General features: G+C 32.0%; 1 protein-coding gene across 2 annotated transcripts in view; it reads right to left on the reverse strand.

Annotated features, from left to right (window-relative positions):
* Positions 1–234: 234 nt before the first annotated feature.
* Positions 235–22,487, reverse strand: part of LOC143067632 (alpha-mannosidase 2-like) — a 32,075-nt gene continuing 9,822 nt past the window's right edge. The window contains exons 11-24 of one of the 2 annotated variants that reach the window (XM_076241024.1): positions 22,078–22,266; positions 21,113–21,215; positions 19,585–19,649; positions 16,132–16,297; positions 14,378–14,517; positions 13,365–13,464; positions 12,955–13,086; positions 12,268–12,379; positions 8,967–9,112; positions 8,612–8,753; positions 8,016–8,152; positions 3,000–3,266; positions 622–782; positions 235–402 (exon numbers count right to left, since the gene is read on the reverse strand). In XM_076241024.1, coding sequence (XP_076097139.1) covers positions 279–402; positions 622–782; positions 3,000–3,266; positions 8,016–8,152; positions 8,612–8,753; positions 8,967–9,112; positions 12,268–12,379; positions 12,955–13,086; positions 13,365–13,464; positions 14,378–14,517; positions 16,132–16,297; positions 19,585–19,649; positions 21,113–21,215; positions 22,078–22,266 — 1,984 coding nt within the window. In that variant the 3' untranslated portion in view covers positions 235–278. Of the gene's footprint in view, positions 783–2,999; positions 3,267–8,015; positions 8,153–8,611; positions 8,754–8,966; positions 9,113–12,267; positions 12,380–12,954; positions 13,087–13,364; positions 13,465–14,377; positions 14,518–16,131; positions 16,298–19,584; positions 19,650–21,112; positions 21,216–22,077; positions 22,267–22,487 lie in introns of both variants that reach the window. The other variant, XM_076241025.1, reaches the window with a different exon arrangement.

Here is a 22,487-nt window from a genome sequence, read left to right on the forward strand (position 1 = left end):
AAAGCTTGACCAAATCACTTAACAAAGGACTTAATATTTGGCCAAATATAGCTCTTTATGAACCCACCTCTTTCATTCAAATTTAGCAAAAATTGTACACAAGAGGGAACTGACAATGCAATTTTCTTTAAGGAACATAACTCCTGAAAAATCATTGATTAGACTTAAATTTTCAAGTTGGGTCTCAGACATTGCTGATATAAACCTTTGATTTAAATTTGAAACAAATCTATATTTAAAAAAAAAGATTTAATAGTTTATAAAGATGTCATTGATATTTATACAATTAAAACACACCAATAGGTTGTAACTTTCTGGGTACTAAGTTTCATAGTCTTTGGTCTGACAGAGATGTTTTCCTCAGGCAGAAGAGTTATGATGTCCTTGACATAACATGAATAGGTCTTTGTACGTCTTTATTTCTTTAACATTTACTGAAATATCTTCCTTTGGGTAAAGAGTATGATGTCAATAGCATAACATTAGCTGACTGTCTTTAAAGATCCATAGTATTTACTGAAGTATCTTTCTTTGCTTAAGAGCATGATGACCATGACATAACATTTACTGAAATATCATCCTTTGGTGTAAAGTATGATAATCATGACATAACATTAGCAGACTGTCACTTTGTAGGTCTTTATTTCCATAACATTTACTGCGATATCTTCCTCCGGTAGAACAATTCTAACGACCTTGACACCAGTTAGTATAGTCTGTTTTATTGATGTTATCACATTGTTTTCAAACAGTTTTGAGATTTTCATGCTATGGTTTGAATGCTGAAAATGAAAAAAAAAAAGATAAAAATAATAAATAAGAGGTTCTATGTTTTTTCCTTGTTTCTTTAAACAAGCAATACAGTTCAGATGATACACCTAACTACAATCGATCTTAGGGAAGAGGCCTGTGAAGGAATCAGTCAACACAAGTTTATGATGAAAGGATAGTTAGTTGTCATTGGCCTATTTAAACCATTGACCACTAAATAATCTTTAAAGCCCTGTCCAGATTAACAGCACATTTTTGTATAATATATATTTGCAGTGACAATAAAAAATAAATGAAGAATATGTCCATTGGAACAGATGTCCCACTTGAAAATATATGACAAATTCTGCAATTTTTAATTTACAAATAGACATAGCTTCAGAACAGCTAAAGTGACCCCCAAATTTGAACTTGAGTTGTTTTTGTTGGTAATAAGCATTTTTTATGAGATTCATAACATTAGATTGTGGAAATTAAAGTGAAAGGGTGGAAACCACAAATTTAGCTATTTTACCATTTATAAAGGGACATGACTCATCAACGGTGAAAGGGACTTCACTAAAATTCAAACTTGATCGGAGTTTGGTGGTAATAAGCAATGTGTATAAGTTTCATAACAATTGATGAAAGCAAAATAAAGTTAAATTACAGAAAATTCAAATTTGTCAATTTTTCTATTCCTAAAGGGGCATAATTGGAGAACAGTGAAAGTGACACCACCCAAATTAGAGCTTGATCTGTGTTTGGTGGTTATAAGCATTGTGTATAAGATTCATAACATTTGGTTGAGGAAAATACTAATGTAATACATTGTAGAACAGAAACTAATTTTGGGATGTACAGAGGACTGACATAGTACAGACACAGGTAAAACTTAATGCCCTAATGACACGGTTTGGGAAATCAAAGTTATGAAAATGTTATTTAGTATAGCAATGGTTGTGTAAATGATTATCCTGCTGCAATTCTAGCTTATATATTTGCATGTGTAAATTCTATTTATCATCATGTTATGAATAAGAAAATTAAATGACAGCAAATTTCTTAACTGTTTTCCTCGGTTTACATCTAAAATCTTATGCCCTCTTTTAAAAAATTGTATTATCCATTATCCATTAAATAACTGCATACATGATGGTTGTTTTGTTTGTCCAATGAAATGGGATGTTACATTGTGTTTGAATGGGATATGTAAGAATTTAATTGCTAAATGACCAAACACTAAGCTTAACCCCAGTTCAGTGTATAAGTAATGTTTTTTTTAAATTTCATAAAAACATGAATAGAAAGAAAAGAGGTACATTTCATTGAAACTGTGACCTTAAACTAGAGGCTCTAAAGAGCCTGTGTCGCTCACCTTGGTCTATGTGCATATTAAGCAAAGGACACAAAAGGATTCATGACAAAATTGTGTTTTGGTGTTGGTGATGCATTTGTAGATCTTACTTTACTGAACAATTGTGCTGCTTACAGTTATCTCTACCTGTAATGAACTTGGCCCAGAAGTGTTTGAAAAAATTTACAAAAATTTACAAAATTTCTGAAAATTGACTATAAAGGGCAATAACTCCTTAAGGGGTCATGTTGACTTATTTGTAGCTCTTACTTTCCTTTACATTATTGCTGTTTACAGTTTATCTCTATCTATAATAATATTCAAGATAATAACCAAAAGCTGCCAAATTTTCTTAAAATTTCCAATTCAGGGGCAGCAACCCAACAACAAGTCGCCCAATTGGTCTGAAAATTTCAGAGTAGATAGATCTTGACCTAATGAAGAATTTTATTCACAGTAGATTTGCTCTAAATGTTTATGTTTCAGAGATATGAGCCAAAAACTGCATTTTACCCTATGTACTATTTTTAGCCATGTAGGCCATCTTGGTTTGTGAGCAGGGTCTATGGACACAATTTTAAAACAATATACCCTAATGATGATTGTGGACAAGTTTGGTTTAATTTGGTCCAGTAGTTTCAGAAGAGAAGATTTTTGTAAAAGTTAACGACGACGGAGACTGAGGAAGCCAAGTGATGAGAAGGGCCAGGTGAGCTAAAAAACCAAATAAAAATAAACTAGAGGATTAAAGATCAATTACAGTAACAATTGGCTTATTTTATATAGACTATCAATCTATTCAACCTTCTGATATATATAAGGCAATATTTCGACAATGATGCTGAATAAGTATCCCTTTGATAAGGCATGAAACAATGATAACCCTGTATACCTGTGACTTCCAATCTTTTTCAGCTATAGGGAAAGAGCAATCTAGTTGAGTAGAATGGATGATGAGCAAAACCTTCATACACCCATTATCAATTGACAAGAATCTTAAATTCACCAAATGTATCTCCCTTTGTGGGACAGATGAGAGTTCCATAACTGACCATCCAGCGTTAGTAATTGGGAACTGTGTCATGGAGATCACATGGTGTTCAAGAAGTTTGGATACAACTTCTGCAGTTGGTGAAGGATAACACATGATACCTTGTTTCTGAAATTATACAATTATTTAAAAATAGTTTATTTATAAAGAGTTCTATACTGACCAATAAGCACAAACATGTTATTGTAAATACTTTGATCTCAGACTGAACCCTTATGTTGACTGATGCTAGCACTGGCAGAATCCGAAATCACTTGGTTTAGCCTTCACTTCTTTAGTTGTAGTCAACACAATAAAGTTGAAAAGAATTTGTCATTCAAAAGCATCTTTTGAACACTGATTTACATTTCTTTCCTTCTACTGAAAGTTATGGCCATCAACTTGAAATCTGTATATCAAGGGTCATTGGCTACCAAATTGCTTCAAACTCACAAAATTTATTTTTGACAGCATCTTTATCTTTGTTCACATCAATTGTAGAATGTGTATGGATTTTAAGGAGTCAAATTATTGACATGCAAATCAATAATGTTTCAGCAAAGTTTTTAGGTCTTATTTTGACAGACTGGAACCAAACTAGCTGATAATAATAATTATTTAATATTTCATTCATTAATGTTGGAAACCAAATTTTAGATGTGTCAAAGCGACACGAATGACCCTGTCTCAAAAAGTTGAAAAATCTGCAATTTCAATAACACATGTGGACACAAACATGATGGTAGTCTAACATAAACTAACTAACTAACTAACTAACTAACTAATTTTATTCAGTATAAAATCCAGTACAAAAGGATCATCGCTGAAACACATAAACACATATAAAAAACATATACAAAACAAAAATAAAACATAACAGACAACAATTTTGACACTTATAACAAGCAAGAGACAAAACTCACATTTCAATATTATGCAATTATTCCCACTGATGAATGTCTAATCAAAATACATTTGTCTATATATATAAGAAATCTGGTGAGAACATCAGTCTCCGAACAGTTCATTAAATATTTAAATTTATCAAAATTATCTAAATTGCAAAAACATGGTATAATATTAACAATGTCATCATATAACTTTTCCCTCTCCTCGTGATAGAGGTTGCATTCACATATGAAATGAAACTCATCTTCAATTTTGTTATCAATACAATGTGTACATATTCTTTGATCCAAAGGCGTTCTATTATATCTGCCTTTTTCAATGTGTAAATTGTGGTTAGAAATTCTTAATTTACATAATTGTCTAACATATTGTTTTGGGATATTTAACATTGTATAAGTCTCAGGTTTATATTCCTCTTTTAACTTGTAATATGTGCGTAGTTTGTTTTGCTTTTCACCTGACAAACATGAGAAAAAATAATTTCCATATCTTTCTTGTAAAATCTTTTTCACTGCAGATATGAGTTTTCCTTCTGACATAGTTCCTTTATTATTCCAAACATGGTCAAAATTAATTAATTTTAGAAACTTAAAAATGTGTTTATTGAAGGTACATGGAAAGGTACAATCAACTTCTTTGATTGACTTATATGCTAATTTTGAAAAATTCAAAAGAGGGTCTTTATACAAATATAGCCAGTATTTAAGAGATTGCAAAATAACAAATATAGAGATTGGATAACGACCAAGTTCTGCCATACTTGCAATAGTAGGAGCATATTTAGTGGCACCAAGTACATATTTACAATATCGAATGTGAACCTTTTCAGGAGCAAAATTTAAAAAAGTTTTTTCTAAATCATCATTTGAACCTTGTGTTAATCTTTTGTCCAGGTTAAGAATGTACGGACCCCACAATTCACTTCCATAGAGAAGGACTGGTTTTACACAGGAGTCAAAAAGTTTTAAAAGCAAAGGTGTATTATTATGTGTACAGTGAAATTTACGTTTAATCATGAAAATTACTTTAAGTGCTTTCTTACTAAGATCTTCAACTGCAGTACTGAAAGAACCAGATGCTCTCATTACAATACCTAGGTATTTATACTCTTGAACACTTTTGATCAGATTTTGCTCAAAATAAAAATTACAGTCTTTCAATAATTTACCTGATTTGTTAAATACTATTATTTGAGTTTTTTCTATATTCAATGATAATTGCCATTTTTGACAATAAAGTTCCAATGAGGATAAACAATTTTGTAGCCCTTCTTTGGTTTGAGACATTAAAATTATGTCATCTGCATACATTAAACAATTTAGGCTTGTATTTCCTATATCTACTGGATCACACTTTTTATCAAGGTATCCTGGAAAGTCATTCATAAATAAATTGAAAAGAAGGGGACTCAGTATACACCCTTGTTTAACACCAACATTTGAGAGTATGGAATCAGTCAGTCCGGAATCTAGTTTAACTGAATATTTAACACATGTGTACATATTTTTAATTAAATGGAAAATATTGCCACTAATACCTTGCTCAAAAAGTTTAGAAATCAGAAAACTCCTCCGGACGGTGTCAAAGGCTTTTCTAAAATCAACAAAACAGCAATATAGATATTTTTTTGCCCTAAACATTTTATCCACAATGGATTTTAATGTATAAACATGATCAATTGTTCTATTAGCTTTTCTAAAGCCTATTTGATTTTGACATAGTATGTTGTTCTCAGATACAAAAAAATCTAATCTGTTACACAAGATCTTTACAAACAACTTACTTAAACAGCTAGATATTGCTATACCTCTGTCAAAAATCAGCTCAAAATCTGGAGGCGTATAGAAAAAAAGTCTGTATAACTGTGATTTTCAACAATTTTCAAAGTTGTAAACCCTTAATTTTGGCAAAAATTAGCGGAGTGGAACCAAACTTAAACTTGATCTGTAACTCATCATAGTTAGCTCACATACCAAAATCAGCCCAGTATCTGAAAGAATTTAGAAAAAAGGTCCATATAATTATCATTTTCAACAATTTATCAAAGTCCAAAGCCCGTAATTTCAGCAAAAATTAGCAGAGCGAAACGAAACTTAAACTTGATCTGTAACTTATCATGGTTAACTCACATACCTAAAATCAGCCCAATATCTGAAGGCGTTTAGAAAAAAACTCTGTATAATGGTTTGTTGAGGAATGACGGAATGAAAAATGACAGAATTACGGAATAACGGACAAGGGTAAAACTAAATGGCATAGACAACTTCATTGAGGGGCCATCAAAAAAAGAAGATTCAACTATTCAAATTCTACTGTCAAAACATTGTAGCTTATGCCCCTTTATAAAATGCAAGTTTGAATATCTATAATAAGACAGGAAGGCCGCTATAAAAGAGAGAAAACTAGTGAATCAAAGAGCATGATTGCTCTGAGGGATACGATTGCCATTGTTTTCATTGATATATGTATTAGTATCATTTTCAAAAATAATTCAACTGCACATGTTAAATGTAATTTACGTAATCTGAATAGTTATTCAACTTAAAAAATAGCCAATCATCGATACAAGTGTATGAATTAAATGTAATTATTGTGTTTTATTTTTGTACTATCAATTCCAAGTTTACTTTCCACAGCAGTCACTGAGAGTGAGAGAAGGTATTTCACTTCGTACCTTATTGACGATTTTCCTACGTGAATTCTAGGAGGAATCCAATTTCTAACTCTTTAAATATTTAATTTCCTTTGGGTCAGTGGGCATGACTCCTTTCTGTACACATTCTTCTGTTTAAATTGCGATTGCTTTTAATATAATACAACGTCTATCGACAGAACAAGTTAATCTTTCTCGACGTATCGTCATATTTTGATTCAGAATTGACGGAAGTATAAGGGAGACAACTAGAAGTGATAATATAGAAGACTCCAATTTCAGCTGAAGGGGTGTTCTAGTTACATCTTTTTGTTGTGGACTACATTTATTTTAATTCAAATGATCAAATGATTTAAAATTATGCAACAACAATAACCCTTAATAGCAGACAGACATAGTAAGGATCTCATGAGTTTCAAATTAATCAATGAAGTTAGGAATCCAGAGCAATCATTCAATCTGATACCCCTTGAAGTCAAGAAAACTATACGCATGTGCATAATTACCTAAACAAACCCTAGACTTGTGATTTGTAGCAAGGACGTATATTCAATTTTAATTAAACGACCTAGATGGTTCTCCATTTCTTTATGGAAGTACAATATCAAATGTCAATTTCATAACGGTGACATATAAGAAAAACTCCACTTCCGTTCTTATATTACAGCAATAGATTTATCGGAATTCAGAGAACTCTCACATTTCATCAAAACTTGGGAATTCCCTCTGACGTCTTTCTAAATTTATAAAAACACTAAATATAAATACTGCTTAATTCTGATTTTCTGTGTTGTTAAAAACACGCATATAAGTCGAGGGAAATATCGAAACATGAGGATTATGAGAAGAACATTATAGGACAGTTGTTTAAATTCAATCCTTTTGTTTGTTTTTACCTTTTAAAGCAAGACAATCTTAAGAATCTGAGATGTTCCTTAATGTTTAGAATAAAACGGTTGACATGAGGGCATGGCCCTGAGTCAATGGTAAAAGTCTACGGATTGCTTGAAAGCAATAGTATCCCAAAAACCCCAATGATGTGTTTGACTGTAGACAAAAACAGATAATATGTATTCACCTTCTGGAATTAGCATCCACCTACAAGTCATATATCCCAATGAGATACAAGTTAACAGGTTACTAATTTTACAAAAAAAATCATGCAATTCTGAAATAAAATAAATACAGAATAACGTACAGAATAGCTTATCCCTCAACCTGCTTAACATTGGAATAATCTTGCTTAAGCTTAACAGGATTTCAGTCAAAAGTATTCGGAGATTAAAGAGAGGTTACTTAATTAATATTTTACCTACCTGACTAGTAGAAAGATGTCTTGTTTCAAACAAAAGAACAAAGTGACTTTTGGTTAAAACATTATCTGTAACTCCCTGAGACAGTCCTCGCCAATCATCTTGAATCAGTCGCCTGTCTAGAACAACCTCAAACCAACCTACAAGACAGAAATTGAGATTGGTAATAAAATTTGTTGTAAGAACTTTCAAGCTAACACCTAGAGAATTCAAGATAAATGTACTTGTTTTTTATATGGATATTAAACAATGAGCACATAGGTTAAATTAAAGGTCAAATTTTGTTCATTTGTTCAGTGTGTCAGAGAAATAAAAGTCTCCAGTGTTTAACTTTTTTGTAGTATCATTTCATTTTTACTGCAGGTTGCATATTTCTGTTCATTGTTAAAGTTAATAAAAAAAAAATATATTTAAATATCCAATAAATTAAAAGAGATGAAGAATTGTCTTAGTACTAGGTATTGACATTTGATTATTGAAGACTTTAAACGAGGATTCTGTTCTCTTCATTTGGAATTTGCATGATGAAGTATTTTTGTCTTATGTTCATTTGCTCCCAAATACCTTTCTCTTTCCGTTATTACAGGAAAGATATATACCTGGAGAAAGACTAGCTACACCATGAGTTTCAGATGATACTATTGTAACTCTATCAACATTGTTCTCAATAGACATCATAGAAGTCATAGGAAAGAAGTTTCCCTGCAGTGGTATTTTCTTTCTAGTTTTCTTTCTGTGCATCTGAAATATAGATAACACTACCCATTCTAAGCATTCTACATATTTAATTCAGTGTCATCTACTAGTTATAATGTTTACATTGGATGTAGGACAAACATTTATTGAAAATAACCATCTTATTATAATTTTGTCAAAAAAAATTGTTTAAAGATGTGTTTACTATAAACAACTGCAGGCCCAATCCAACCTGCCATCCCACATTATTGTACTAACCTGAAAGCCATTGAGATCCACACATAACTGATTATCTGAATCCTTAACATCAGTCTCTATCCTCATTATAAGTTCTTTATTATTCCACATTGTACCATTACTTATATTGACTAAGTTCTCTATATGGACTCCCATACCATTTGATCCTACGTAAAACATGTAAGTGTTCTATTTATTCTAAAAGTAACTAAGTCTACACTGATTACTGGACTAAATCTAGATCTATACAATTTCTATCCAATAATATTTCATTCACTTCAGAGGTGAGGTGACTAATAATTTCAAATTTGGGATATGTTCCATCAACTTAAAAGAATTCATGCTAAAATGGTTTTGTTATCATATGTGCTAACACAAATTTTGTGTGATAAGGGGACGACCATTTGATATTCTGGGGGGGGGGGGGGGGAGGATTTTGAAAATAGGAGGATTTTGAAAATAGATAACTCAGCCTTGATAATCACAAAAATAAATGGTTTGTTCTGTGGTAGTTTGAAAATAAATTACCTGACTTGCAATGTATAGAAAATAAATAACTCAGCAGGTCTAATCGAAAGTATGAGATGGCACCAGATTCTTCATAAATTCATCTTTTTTCCCAAAAAAAATCGGGAAACACTTCCCAAATTTTTTAATAACAAAAGTATAAATATTATTTAAATATACTTGAAATGTCTGAAAATTGGTTTCATTTAACTTGAGGTATATTGTCTCAGGAAACCTTACCTCACCTTTATTTTAACAGGGCCGTAACTACATGTAGGAAATTTCAAAACCAAACGCTTGTCTCTATATCAAATTGTGTTCACGGCCTTGCAAGAAGAAAGTTCTGTTTTCCCTCAGACTTATAGCCCTGATTTTTCGGGATCAATGTTTCTTATTTATTTGTCTTTTGTTCATTGATTGCCCTTCTGTATTCTGTTAGTGTTGCATTCCTTTTGTAATCTAGTAATTTTGTTATGAACTTGATCATGAGTTTAAAAAAAAAAACAGCAGCCACAGGCCTAACTATGTGAATTCCATTTTTGCTTTATCATGCACATTGATCTTTTGATGTTGTCCCTAGAAACTTCAGTCTTGCACTGAATTTATAAATTTTGCTTTGAGACCAAAATATTGTCAAAAAATTATTAAAACAAAACTTCATTTTCAGATTATGAAAGGGTCTTCGGAACACCCAGAAAGCATGATTTTGCATCATTTGTTCTATAGCTTCTTGGGCCTTCAGTGGCTCCAAAACCCTTCAAAAAAAATTTTGCCTCACTCCGCTCGGCGTAGTATGTTTGCCAATACATTTAAAAGTTCCTACTTATAACTAAACTTCAATACTATGTATGTATGCAATACATGTATATGCAGTTGGGAATTTAAAAGATTCATTTCTGCAGAGGGGGATGGTTAATCTAATTAAATGGTACATAATGACTTGACTATACTATATGTATTATTTATAATAAACAAATCATTTAAAAAATTGTATGTTTTCGAATATCAAAAATATGGTTGTGAAAATGAATAATCAGTCCCTTGCTTTAATGAAAATGAAAAATCTTGCTTCAATAGTGCAGAAAATGAATAATCTGTCCTCTTAGTTTACAAAAATAAATAACCGATCAAAAACAAATCCTCCTGCCCCCCCCCCCCCCCCCAGAATATGAAATGGTCATCCCCTAATACATATCAGAATGGAACACTTATTGTTTGTCAACAGCTTGGTGATTGATCAGAGAATATGGAAGGAATCAACAGAAACATGTAACAAAATCATTTAAACTGATTAAAATATCATGATGGGAATTTAATGGCTGACTAAATGGTATGGGTTTGGCTCATAGTTAAAGAGAGAATGGTGGCCTATATATAGTTGCTTTAAATAGCTACATATTAACCTGGGTGGATAACTGTCTCATGGGCAATCATACCACAAATCTTCTTATTCTTAATTCATCAGATAGAAGCTAAGAAGAAATGTTAATATGCACACATTTAACATAATTTGTTTTGTCCACAAGATTTCCTTAATTTATATTGACTTACTCTTGTAAAACTTAGATGTGTACTGTGTTCTATATTGTGTTTTTATCAAATGTTGTTATTGCACAAATGTATTAATTACGCAATATGAATATCCATTTTAATATAAAAAAATCGTCAATATCAAATTTGACCTCTATTTTGTAGTCAGTATCAACATATTAAAATTTGAAAAGCTTAGATTGAATGGTTCATTAGTAAATGCAACAACGTGAATGGAAACACCATTTTACGATCTTTCAAGAACCATAACTCCTGAACAGTAAAAGTCAAAATCGTCATTATTGAACTTGACCTCTATTTTGTCATCAGCAACAACATATAAAAATTTCAAAAGCTTTGGTTGAATGGTTTATGAGAAAATGCACGGACACGACTGGAAACTCCATTTTTCAATCTTTCAAGAACCATAACTCATGAACGGTAAAAGTCAAAATCGTCATTATTGAAATTGACCTCCATTTTGTCATCAGTAACAATATATTAAAATTTGGGAAGCTTTGGTAGAACAGTTCATGCGTAAATGCACGGACACGACTGGAAACTCCATTTTTCAATCTTTCAAGAACCATAACTCCTGAACCGTAAAAGTCAAAATCGTCATTATTGAACTTGACCTCCATTTTGTCATCAGTAACAACATATTAAAATTTGGGAAGCTTTGGTAGAACAGTTCATGCGTAAATGCACGGACACGACTGGAAACTCCATTTTTCAATCTTTCAAGAACCATAACTCCTGAACCGTAAAAGTCAAAATCGTCATTATTGAATTTGACCTCCATTTTGTCATCAGTAACAACATATCAAAATTTGGGAAGCTTTAGTAGAACAGTTCATGCGTAAATGCACGGACACGACTGGAAACTCCATTTTTCAATCTTTCAAGAACCATAACTCCTGAACGGTAAAAGTCAAAATCGCCATTATTGAACTTGACCTTCATTTAGTTGTCAGTAACAACATATTAAAATTTTAAAAGCTTTGGTTGAACGGTTCATGAGTTAATGCACGGACAACATTTGATTGCCGCCCACCCGCCCGCCCGCCCGCCGTACATCCCTAAATCAATAACCGACATTTTTGTCACAAAAATCCGGTTAATTAATTTCAACTGATACAGTAAGTACAATATTGAAACAGGAAAACATAATGTAAATTGTCAGATTCTGCAACTTGAACCTTGTATAAGTCACAAAATCAAGTCCCTTGGTCTTTGGCAGACTTTTTAATGAATAGGATATTATTAGACAATATAGTTTCCTTACCTGCCATGTTATATACAGTATAGATTTGTGTTATTGATGAGTAACCCACAACCACGCTGGAATATATCTGTCCTTTTATAATGTACAGGTACTTTATTGACTCAGCAAAATTCTGCATTACAAAATCATTGTGTATTTTTAATTTTTTAAGACATTGTCAGTATTTTATAATTGCAAATGACAACTGTTTAATATGAAAAGCATAGCTAAAAGGCTAATAAATGCAGCTACTTGCTATATAAAATATTAAATAGTAACGATAAAATATGAAAAAAGAAAAGTTAAAGCCAGGTGAGGGGTTCATATTCATATCACATTAATGATCCATAAAATTGAGAATGAAAATGGGGAATGTGTCAAAGAGACAACAACCCGACCATAGAGCAGACAACAGCAGAAGGTCACAACAGGTCTTCAATGCAACGAGAAATTCTCGCACCAGGAGGCGTCCTTCAGTTGGCCCCTAAACAAATATATACTAGTTCAGTGATAATAACTGTTGGACATTTAACAGTCATTCACTTGTTTCATCCAAAGAAAAACGTCAGAGTATATCAGTGTACTTATAGGCTATAAAACCTTAGCATTTTACCTGTTGACCTAAAATTCAAAAGGACTGTTTTTTTCTTCAATTTATCAATTTAGCAAAGTTAAAACATATGGGTCAAAAGATATCACCATACTAACCTTTGCATTACCATCAGGTAAAAATAAGTATGCACCACTCTGGTCTTTAAATGGATTAGACCAGGATCCAGTTCCATAGGTCATCAACTTCACTTCTGACTTGTATCTTGTAGAATTATTTCTACTAATATACTGAAACCAAGAGATATATTGATTGATTGCTTGATTGCTGTTTGACTGTTAAAGGATTACTTAAAGGATGAAATGAATTTATAATTGAAGAAAATATCTTAAATAGGACAACTAAGAAATTGTTTCAGAAGTTTACCTGAAATTTGCTATTGCATGATTAGAAGGTTGAGGTCAGATATTAACCTGAAATTTATCTTTATATGAGTAGAAAGTTTCTGTCAAGAGTTTTACCTATAATTTGCCATTATAAAATTAGAAGGTTGCTTTCAGATATTTACCTGTAATTTGCCATTACATGAGTAGAAGGTTGCTGTCAGATGTTCATTACCAATTGTGAACATGGGCAAGGTGTAGTTATCTGTAGGAAACTTTCCAAATCTAAAACAAAGTTTTTGTTCTGACTATGGTGTTTTTAATGACATTGTGACCGAACAATTAATGTTATACTTTTACATCTCTAGTTTCACTATCACCTCCAGGGAACAATATTTCAGTCACAATTTATTGTGTGTATAAGAAGCACATTCACCACAATCAGCAGATATTATCTTAAGACAACAAAGATGGATAAAATATTGAAATCGAAACAAATTTTCAAGTAAAATATCTTCACATTACACACTATCATTAAAGTGTGCATAAAACTAAAACATGTCACTCAGAAAAATGATCATGTGATGCACTTGCAGGCCAAGATAATAAGATTTTTTCGGGGATCACAAATTAGTTAGTAATTGTATCAATTATGTTCTTCATATAAAAATATTTTAAACTTCAACCAATACTGCACATCTACAGAAATAAATGGGGAATGTGTCCATGGGACACAGATGATGCCCCTGCTTGGATACAACATTATAAAGAAACATAAATCAAGATTGGTAACAGTGATGCTACCCCAATTTTTACTTGATTTGAGTTTTATGGTAAGAAGCATTGTGTATAAGTTTCATAATATTTGGATGAGGCAAACTTAAGCTATAGGAAAGAACACAGGAACTCAATTGAAACTTATCCTACACAATATCACAATTTATGTTTCTTTTTATTTAAATGTTCATTGTGTTTTTATCAGAACCATCATCTAATATCTCATTTGCAGTCATCAGTAGCCTACCAATTCTAAGGTTGTGAGTTTGAATCCTGCTCATGGCTAGGGTTGATCGACTGTGATCTTATTTGAATAGGATTGACTGTATTCCAACTGAAGGTTGTAGTTTTCTCTCTAAGTATGCAGCAATTCTAACTGGCTGACATGATATAGCAAAGGTCAATATCGATTAAACCTAACCTGAGATTGTTGCTTTGATCAGTTACTATGTCAATATGTGACAGGTATTGTTCTTTGGGTTGACCAGTGGTCTGACCACCTAAGGCAGATATCAGGTACTTAGATATGCTCAATCCTGGTAATTCCACTATAAATGATATCTGAAAATAATACATTAACATTAACAAAAATTTCCAATCTTATTTTGAATTTAGGGTGTCCAGTCCTGTCTTTTTGCTACCAGATAATTCCACCGTTTCAAGCATAAGTTACCTCCGACATTTGGACAAACCTATTTGTACTATTTATGTTACTGAAGAATGACTGATCATGCAGACACCTTTATACACTGCATGAAATTCAAATACATTAATGCTGATGCAACTACATACAATATCAACTAGAAGTACCGTGAGCAAAGTTAACAAATTGATGACACACAGGCCTTGCCCCTTTTCTTCATCTTAATATGTTACTATTGATACTGACCTTGCAGACAAGACACCCCAACCTTATTCACAACACACTTACACTCTGAATTTACAACATTTTTTAACAAGTATCATTAATATCATTAAAGGCATTAATAAACTGTTATCACAGAGATATGTCTCCTCTTTTTGTAATTTTGATTATGCAAATGTTGAAATCAAAATAGCAATACTTTTAACATCTTATACAAGTTATGCAAATATTCGAAGTCAATGAACCATGACTGAGTTACATGGCTAAACAATTTCCATGTAAATGAGATGTGCCATGCTAATACAACTGCATACCAAATACCATTGACTTATTATAAGTCGTTCCCAAACCTAAATACAAGAATTAACTTGTAAACTATGTAAAAGTTTCAAAATCAATGAAGCATGAAGAGGGGGTGGGGCTATATAATCTCCATGGAAACAATACTTGCAAATGTAAATATACCAAATATCATTGATTTAACATTAGCAATTCATCTTAAACTGATCTAATCACAAACTAATACATGTAATCTAAGATAAGTTTCAAAGTCATTAGACTGTGACTGAGGGGCAATGCCAAATATTCTCCATGGAAATGAGATGACGTGCCAAAAGCTTATACAACTGAATACCAATTAACATTGGCCTACCACTAATGGTTCACCTTGAACTGACCTGATCACATTAAACTAATACATGATAACTTACAAAAATTTTCAAAGTCAATAGACCATGACTAAGGGGGCAGAGCCAAATTATCTCCATGGAAATAAGATATGCCAATGCTTATACAGCTGCATACCAAATATCATTGACCTATCACTTGTGGTTCCCCATAAACTGACCTAATCACAAACTAATACATGTAAAATAAGCAAAAGTTTCTAAGTCAAAAGACCTTGACTGAGGGGGCAGGGCCAAATAATCTCCATGGAAATGAGATGTGCCAATGCTTATACAACTGCATACCAAATATGATTGACCTACCACTTGTGGTTCACCATAAACTAGACCTAATCACAAACTAATACATTGTTGATGCCGTTGCCGCCGCTGAGGCCGGAAACAGCATACCTATGTCTCGCCTTTTGACTCTGTCAAGGCGAGACAAAAAGTAATGAACCAGACATACTTGTAGGCAGACAGACATCCATACAGAGGGACTAGTTGATTCCTCTAGGTTCATTGAACTTTTCCGTAAATTAAGTCAATTAAACTTTAAAAGTAAGTTTTATGTCTTGCCTATTGCCATAGCCATAAGTGTAATAACAGAGACATTGGTCAAGAACTATACTTGTTATATATTACCTCAAATATTCCCGTTTTAACTATATTATTTTCTACAACAGGTGATATTTGATATGGTATGTCATCTGCTGTTGTCAAGGATTTGACCTTGACATTTAAGGTGTTGATATGTAGTTTTACAGCACTCTGTCTTTCAAAGTTCAAAGAATTATATAAAAATAGATACCTACAAATATATTGCATTACATTTTTTATATTGTGCAGTAAATATGACTAATTACAGTACATGTAATCAGGGTTATAATTTTATCTGTGTAGCAATATGACGAAATCTTTTATATATTAATATGTTGACCTTCAAATTTTATACTTCTAGATTTGAAAGATTTTCATATAACAGTTATCACAATTTATGTATTATTCAATGAAAAAAATTTCCCCTTAAGTAACCATTTGTCAAACAAATCAATGCATTTTCTCCATTCAACATCATCTGATTAAATCACAACATATAATCCATGTTTAAAATATGAAGGAAAATTTAGTGTATTATTTATAATTACATACATATAATATAACATGTATAGGTATAGTTGAATATTAAACATTATATCACACATGGAAATAATATGAAGTCACTGTATGATATGCAACAATACAATTATATTCCACAAAGTCAAAAAAATATGGACATGGAAAGCTAACATTCTTGTTTCCAGCATTTAAGATACAGGTAGGTAGAATTAGCAGAATTACAGAGCCACTCTAGAGACATTAATAATCAACAGAAGGCACGATAAAATAAGACATAACATTTGGAAAACATATCTTTGCTGAATGATCATTTTTAATTTGTTCACAAATATTTTTTTTTATATAATAAAATGTGATGTCTTGCAAAGTATACCCTCATGCATTATAGTATAGTCAATTTCAGATTTGATTTTGTTAATACACATTTTTATAACAAGTTGTTCCCCTTTGACAATTGTAGACTGGTTCTCAACCCGGAAAAATGGGATGCTGCCCAGGCAAAGTGATATATATACACACAGGGATATATAAGCATTTAAATCTATTTTTAACGAAATAAAAAGTTTTATGCTGAACAAATAATTAAATATAATGTGAAAATTCGAAAAAAAGATAAGAAAATAAAAACTAGAGGCTCTAAAGAGCCTGTGTCGCTCACCTTGGTCAACAAAGGACACAGATGGATTCATGACAAAATTGTGTTTGGTGATGGTGATGTGTTTTTAGATCTTACTTAACATTCTTGCTGCTTACAATTATCTCTATCTATAATGAACTTGGCCCAGTAGTTTCAGTGGAAAATGTTAGTGAAAATCTACAAATTTTATGAAAATTGTTAAAAATTGACGATGAAGGGCAATAACTCCTTAGGGGGTGAATTGACCATTTTGGTCGTGTTGACTTATTTTTAGGTCTTACTTTGCTGTTCATTATTGCTGTTTACAGTTTATCTCTATCTATTATAGTGATCAAGGTAATAACCAAAAACAGCAAAATTTCCTTAAAATTACCAATTCAGGGGCAGCAACCTAACAATTGGTTATCCAATTCATCTGAAAATTCCAGGGCAGATAGATCATCTGAAAATTCCAGGGCAGATAGATCTTTACCTGATAAACAATTTTACTTCCTGTCAGATTTGCTCTAAATGCTTTGGTTTTTGAGTTATAAGCCAAAAACTGCATTTTACCCCTATGTTCTATTTTTAGCCATGGCGGCCATCTTGGTTGGTTGGCTGAGTTACCGGACATATTTTTTAAACTACATACCCCAATGATGATTATGGCCAAGTTTGGTTTAATTCAGGCCAGTAGTTTCAGAGGAGAAGATTTTTCTAAAAGATTACTAAGATTTACGAAAAATGGTTAAAAATTGACTATAAAGGGCAATAACTCCTAAAGGGGTCAACTGACCATTTTGGTCATGTTGACTTATTTGTAAATCTTACTTTGCTGAACATTATTGCTGTTTACAGGTCATCTCTATCTATAATAATATTCAAGATAATAACCAAAAACAGCAAAATTTCATTAACATTACCAATTCAGGGGCAGCAACCTAACAACGGGTTGTCCAATTCATCTGAAAATTTCAAGGCAGATAGATCTTGACCTGATAAACAATTTTACCCCCATGTCAGATTTGCTCTAAATGGTTTGGTTTTTGAGTTATAAGCCAAAAACTGCATTTTATGCCTATGTTCTATTTTTAGCCATGGTGGCCATCTTGGTTGGTTGGCCGGGTCACGGCACACATTTTTTAAACTAGATACCCCAATGATGATTGTGGCCAAGTTTGGTTAAATTTGGCCAAGTAGTTTTAGAGGAGAAGATTTTTGTAAAAGTTAACGACGACGGACGACGACGGATGACAAGTGATGAGAAAAGCTCACTTGGCCCTTTGGGCCAGGTGAGCTAAAAAAGAAAAAGAGACTATTGCAGGAGGTAGATATTTGATAATGTAAATAATTAACAAACCCATCACCATAAAGTTGAACATTCTTTGCATGCTTTCTTCAAACCCTCCACCAACTCTTACATATAAGAACAAGACATGTTATTCTTCAATTTCTAGATATCAATACAGTCAAAAATTCGGGAATGGTTTGATCATTGTCAAATCCCAGAATTCAAACACAAACATGCAAAGCAAAATTTAAGATTGAAACTCAAACAAATTAATAATATGGGTAAATATGAGCATACAGTTACTCACTTGGTCAAACCATGTCATGTCTGGCATTAACAAAGATTAGTTAGATTTAGAAATAAGTGTGTACATAAATATTGTTTAAATAAGTCGGGATTTTGTTTCAATTTTAGATAAAAAATTATTCTAACTGCCTTCTACCATTTTAAGCTAAAGAACTGTCTTGTCTCAAGTAAGTGTATGGTGTATTCTATAAGTGAATGTGCCACCTGCATTACTTTTTAACTTTGTATTCTTATAAAAACAAGTTTCATCTAAACCATCCTTGATAACAGTTGGAAGAATATCATTTTTACAGGCAATTTATCTTTTAAGAATCTTAAGGACTATGGGCTATCATTGTTTGTATACCAAAATGAATATGAAAAAAGGTCATTGGTTCATTTGTTGAATTTCCATTATTTATGAGGTTTAAACCAATCCCAACATTTTTAAACTGTATGCTTTTGAAAGTATTAGCCAGATTGGTTTAGATTCTAAAACGGCGAATTTAGTAACTTTAAAGTTACAATAAAAGTTACAGATTTTTTTAGAAATTCCAAAGTGAAAAGCAATTGCTGTATTCTAGATATTCTGTTAAAATTATGAAAATAAATTAAGTTTTCTTCTATTTCTTTACCAGGTATACAGATTTAATTGGATGTGAATCAGCATCAAAAGAAACTAGGAAAATTGATGGATGACACTAGGTTTGTATACTTGATAACTTCAATATCAAAATTAATCATGCAATAAAGTATATTTCTTACAAAAAGAATTAAGAATACTCACTTTGGTCTACTTAGATTAATTACTTTCTGGTCAATAAATTTATGTGGCTGTGTCCAGTTAAAAGTCTACAATAAAACTATAACAATGAAAACAATTTTTCACTGACCTGTTTAAAATACAAACTTTCAAGAGCCTGTGTCCCTCACTTGTATGTACTAATGCTTTGAAAATCATGTAAAATTAGGTTAGAATCATAATTAATAGTATTAGATATATATATTGCTGTTGACAGTTTATCTCTATTTATAATAATATTCAAGATAATAACCAAAAACTGCAAAATTTCCTTAAAACTACCAATTCAGGGGCAGCAAACAACAATGGGTTGTCGGATTTGTCTGAAAATTACTAACGGATAGATATTAACCTGATAAACATATTTACCCCACATCAGATTTGCTCTAAATGCTTTAGTTTCAGAGATAAAAGCCAAAAACTGTATTTTACCCCTATGTTCTATTTTTAGCCATGTAGGCCATGTTGGTTGGCAGGCAGGGTCATCAGACACATTTTTTAAACAAGATACCCTAGTGATGATTGTGGCCAAGTTTGGTAAAATTTGATTTGGGCCATCAGTTTCAGAGAAGAAGATTTTTGTAAAAGTTAACAGACCACTACGATGAATGACGACGACGACGGAGGACAAGTGATGAGAAAAGCTCACTTGACCTTTCAGGTCAGGTGAGCTAAAAAGGTAAGTGCCAAATACTAAATAAAACTTTAATGATGAAATGTTGATAAATCCTCATTTTCACATTTTGATAAATTTGAAGAAAAAAATTACAAGAATTTCCAAAACATTTTAAATGTTGATCTATGCCTAACCTTGTGACCATAATGAATTTTGAATCAACATCACTATTAAAATTCATTAAGAAATCATAATATCCTCACCCACATTATAGTTTCTTAAAGCAGTTAACATTTCATCAAAAAAGTCCATGTAATTATTACAATCCACAGTGTTGACTGTTGGAAATCAGAGTGGCATCAAGATCAGATGAAAAATTAAAAACAAATCAGAATTTATGAATGGGAATCAATAGGGGATGACTGAAGAAAGCTGAAATTACAATTTAGTTCAAACGGAGTTATAATACAGAAAATCTTGATTAAACTGTTGAAACAGAGATATGTGTTGCCAGTTTGTAATTTTGTAAGTTTCAAAGTCAATAGACTGAGAGGGTGGGCTGAACAATCTAACGTGAAATGAGATGTGCCAATGCTAATGTAACTGCATACCAAATATCATGTCTTACCACTAGTGATTATCAATCAACTGACATAATCACTAACTAAGTAAAAGTTTCAAATTGATCTCCATGAAAATGAGATGTACCAATGCTTATAAAACTGCATATTATATATCATTTAAAAACACATAGTGTTTAACATAAAAGATACACAATCAGAAACTAATACATTGTTGACACCACAAAGCTGGAAACAGCACACCATACTGTTGCCTTTGGGACTTTGTCACGATGAGACAAAAATATTCAGGGAGAAAGAGAAGAAACAACCATACCATACTAATTTTTTCATCAACATCTGGTTCATTTTCATCCTTTGCTAAGTATGACAATATCTTCTCAAGCAGCAAGATTCCTTTCTGGTATCCTGAATGTAATCTGTCAAAAAATGTAAGCCCAAGTCTTAGTCAGTTTCATTAATGATACTAGAGTGCACACAATGAAATGTCTTGCCTGGTTTACTTATTGTGATTTGATTTTTGTTGACTCTGTAACATGAGTAATGTTAATGAGGTTAACGTTAGAGAAACCAGGTCTGACAGACAGGTTACACCTTGCAATCATACGAAACACCAAATAAAGCCTATAACTTATAACGCCGATTATTTTGGGGGAAAAAATCATCATGAATGTCAATAATTCTCATAAAGAGTTGAGTGACAGCTTTGATGTAAATAAAAAGTAAGTAGATTTTAATATTCTTTCATTTCAAATAAAATATAGTAGTTTTCAAGATAATAGACAAAACTTGCATCCCCTTGTTCTTTTTTTGAACCATGTCACTTATTTTGGTTGGCAGGCAGGGTCATCAAACACAAAAACTGAATATCGTTAATGAGTGTGGCAAAGTTTTGTAACAATTAGCCCAGTGGTTTCAGAGAAGATTTTTGTAAAAGTTGATGGATGCTGCAAGCTTTTGGGGTAGGTGAGCTAAAAAGTATATTTTACAGAATTTCAGTTCTATTTTCACTGATAGACAAAACCAAGGCTGAATACTCACAAAACAAGTTTTGCAAACTTTTGTTTTGATTCATTTCAGGACCTTGGCATTAAATTTTTAAGTTATCTGTGTTTTAACAATTTGTTACTAGGTAGAACTATCTGGCCAAATTGTTTTAGAAATTTGTACATTGCATACATGATTGTCTTAAACTTCTCATTTTACATGTATTTTTTTATTATAAGTTTCAATGTGATAGATTTTTTCCACCCACCTCCTATAATTTTTATTTTAATATACCTTTTCCCATAATCCTTCATAACTTTAGAAGTAGAAGTTCCTGTGATGGCATCATGATGTTGAAACAATGCCACCTGTTGTCTAATATAACTAAGGTCATCAATTTTATCCGTAAACGAGTCTATTACAGTTTGATTTGTTTTCCTTATAGCATCAGCAAGACAGTAAGTAAACAGAATTTCTAATGACCTAAAAATTTAAATAAACAAAGACGTCACATGTTATTGAATAAAGTATACCCTATTTGTAAAAAACATTGACCATATTATATGGCTATAAAAGATACAAAGTATCAGTGTTTAATAAAGTTGCAAACTAACTGAAGCAGAAAACTTCACATTGAAATTGCTTTTTAATTGAAAGTTGCTTGACAAGGACCTAGGGGACAGGGCTCAGAAATAATTGTCAAA

The sequence above is a fragment of the Mytilus galloprovincialis genome, chromosome 3, assembly GCF_965363235.1.
Source record: "Mytilus galloprovincialis chromosome 3, xbMytGall1.hap1.1, whole genome shotgun sequence".
Lineage (NCBI taxonomy): Eukaryota > Metazoa > Mollusca > Bivalvia > Mytilida > Mytilidae > Mytilus > Mytilus galloprovincialis.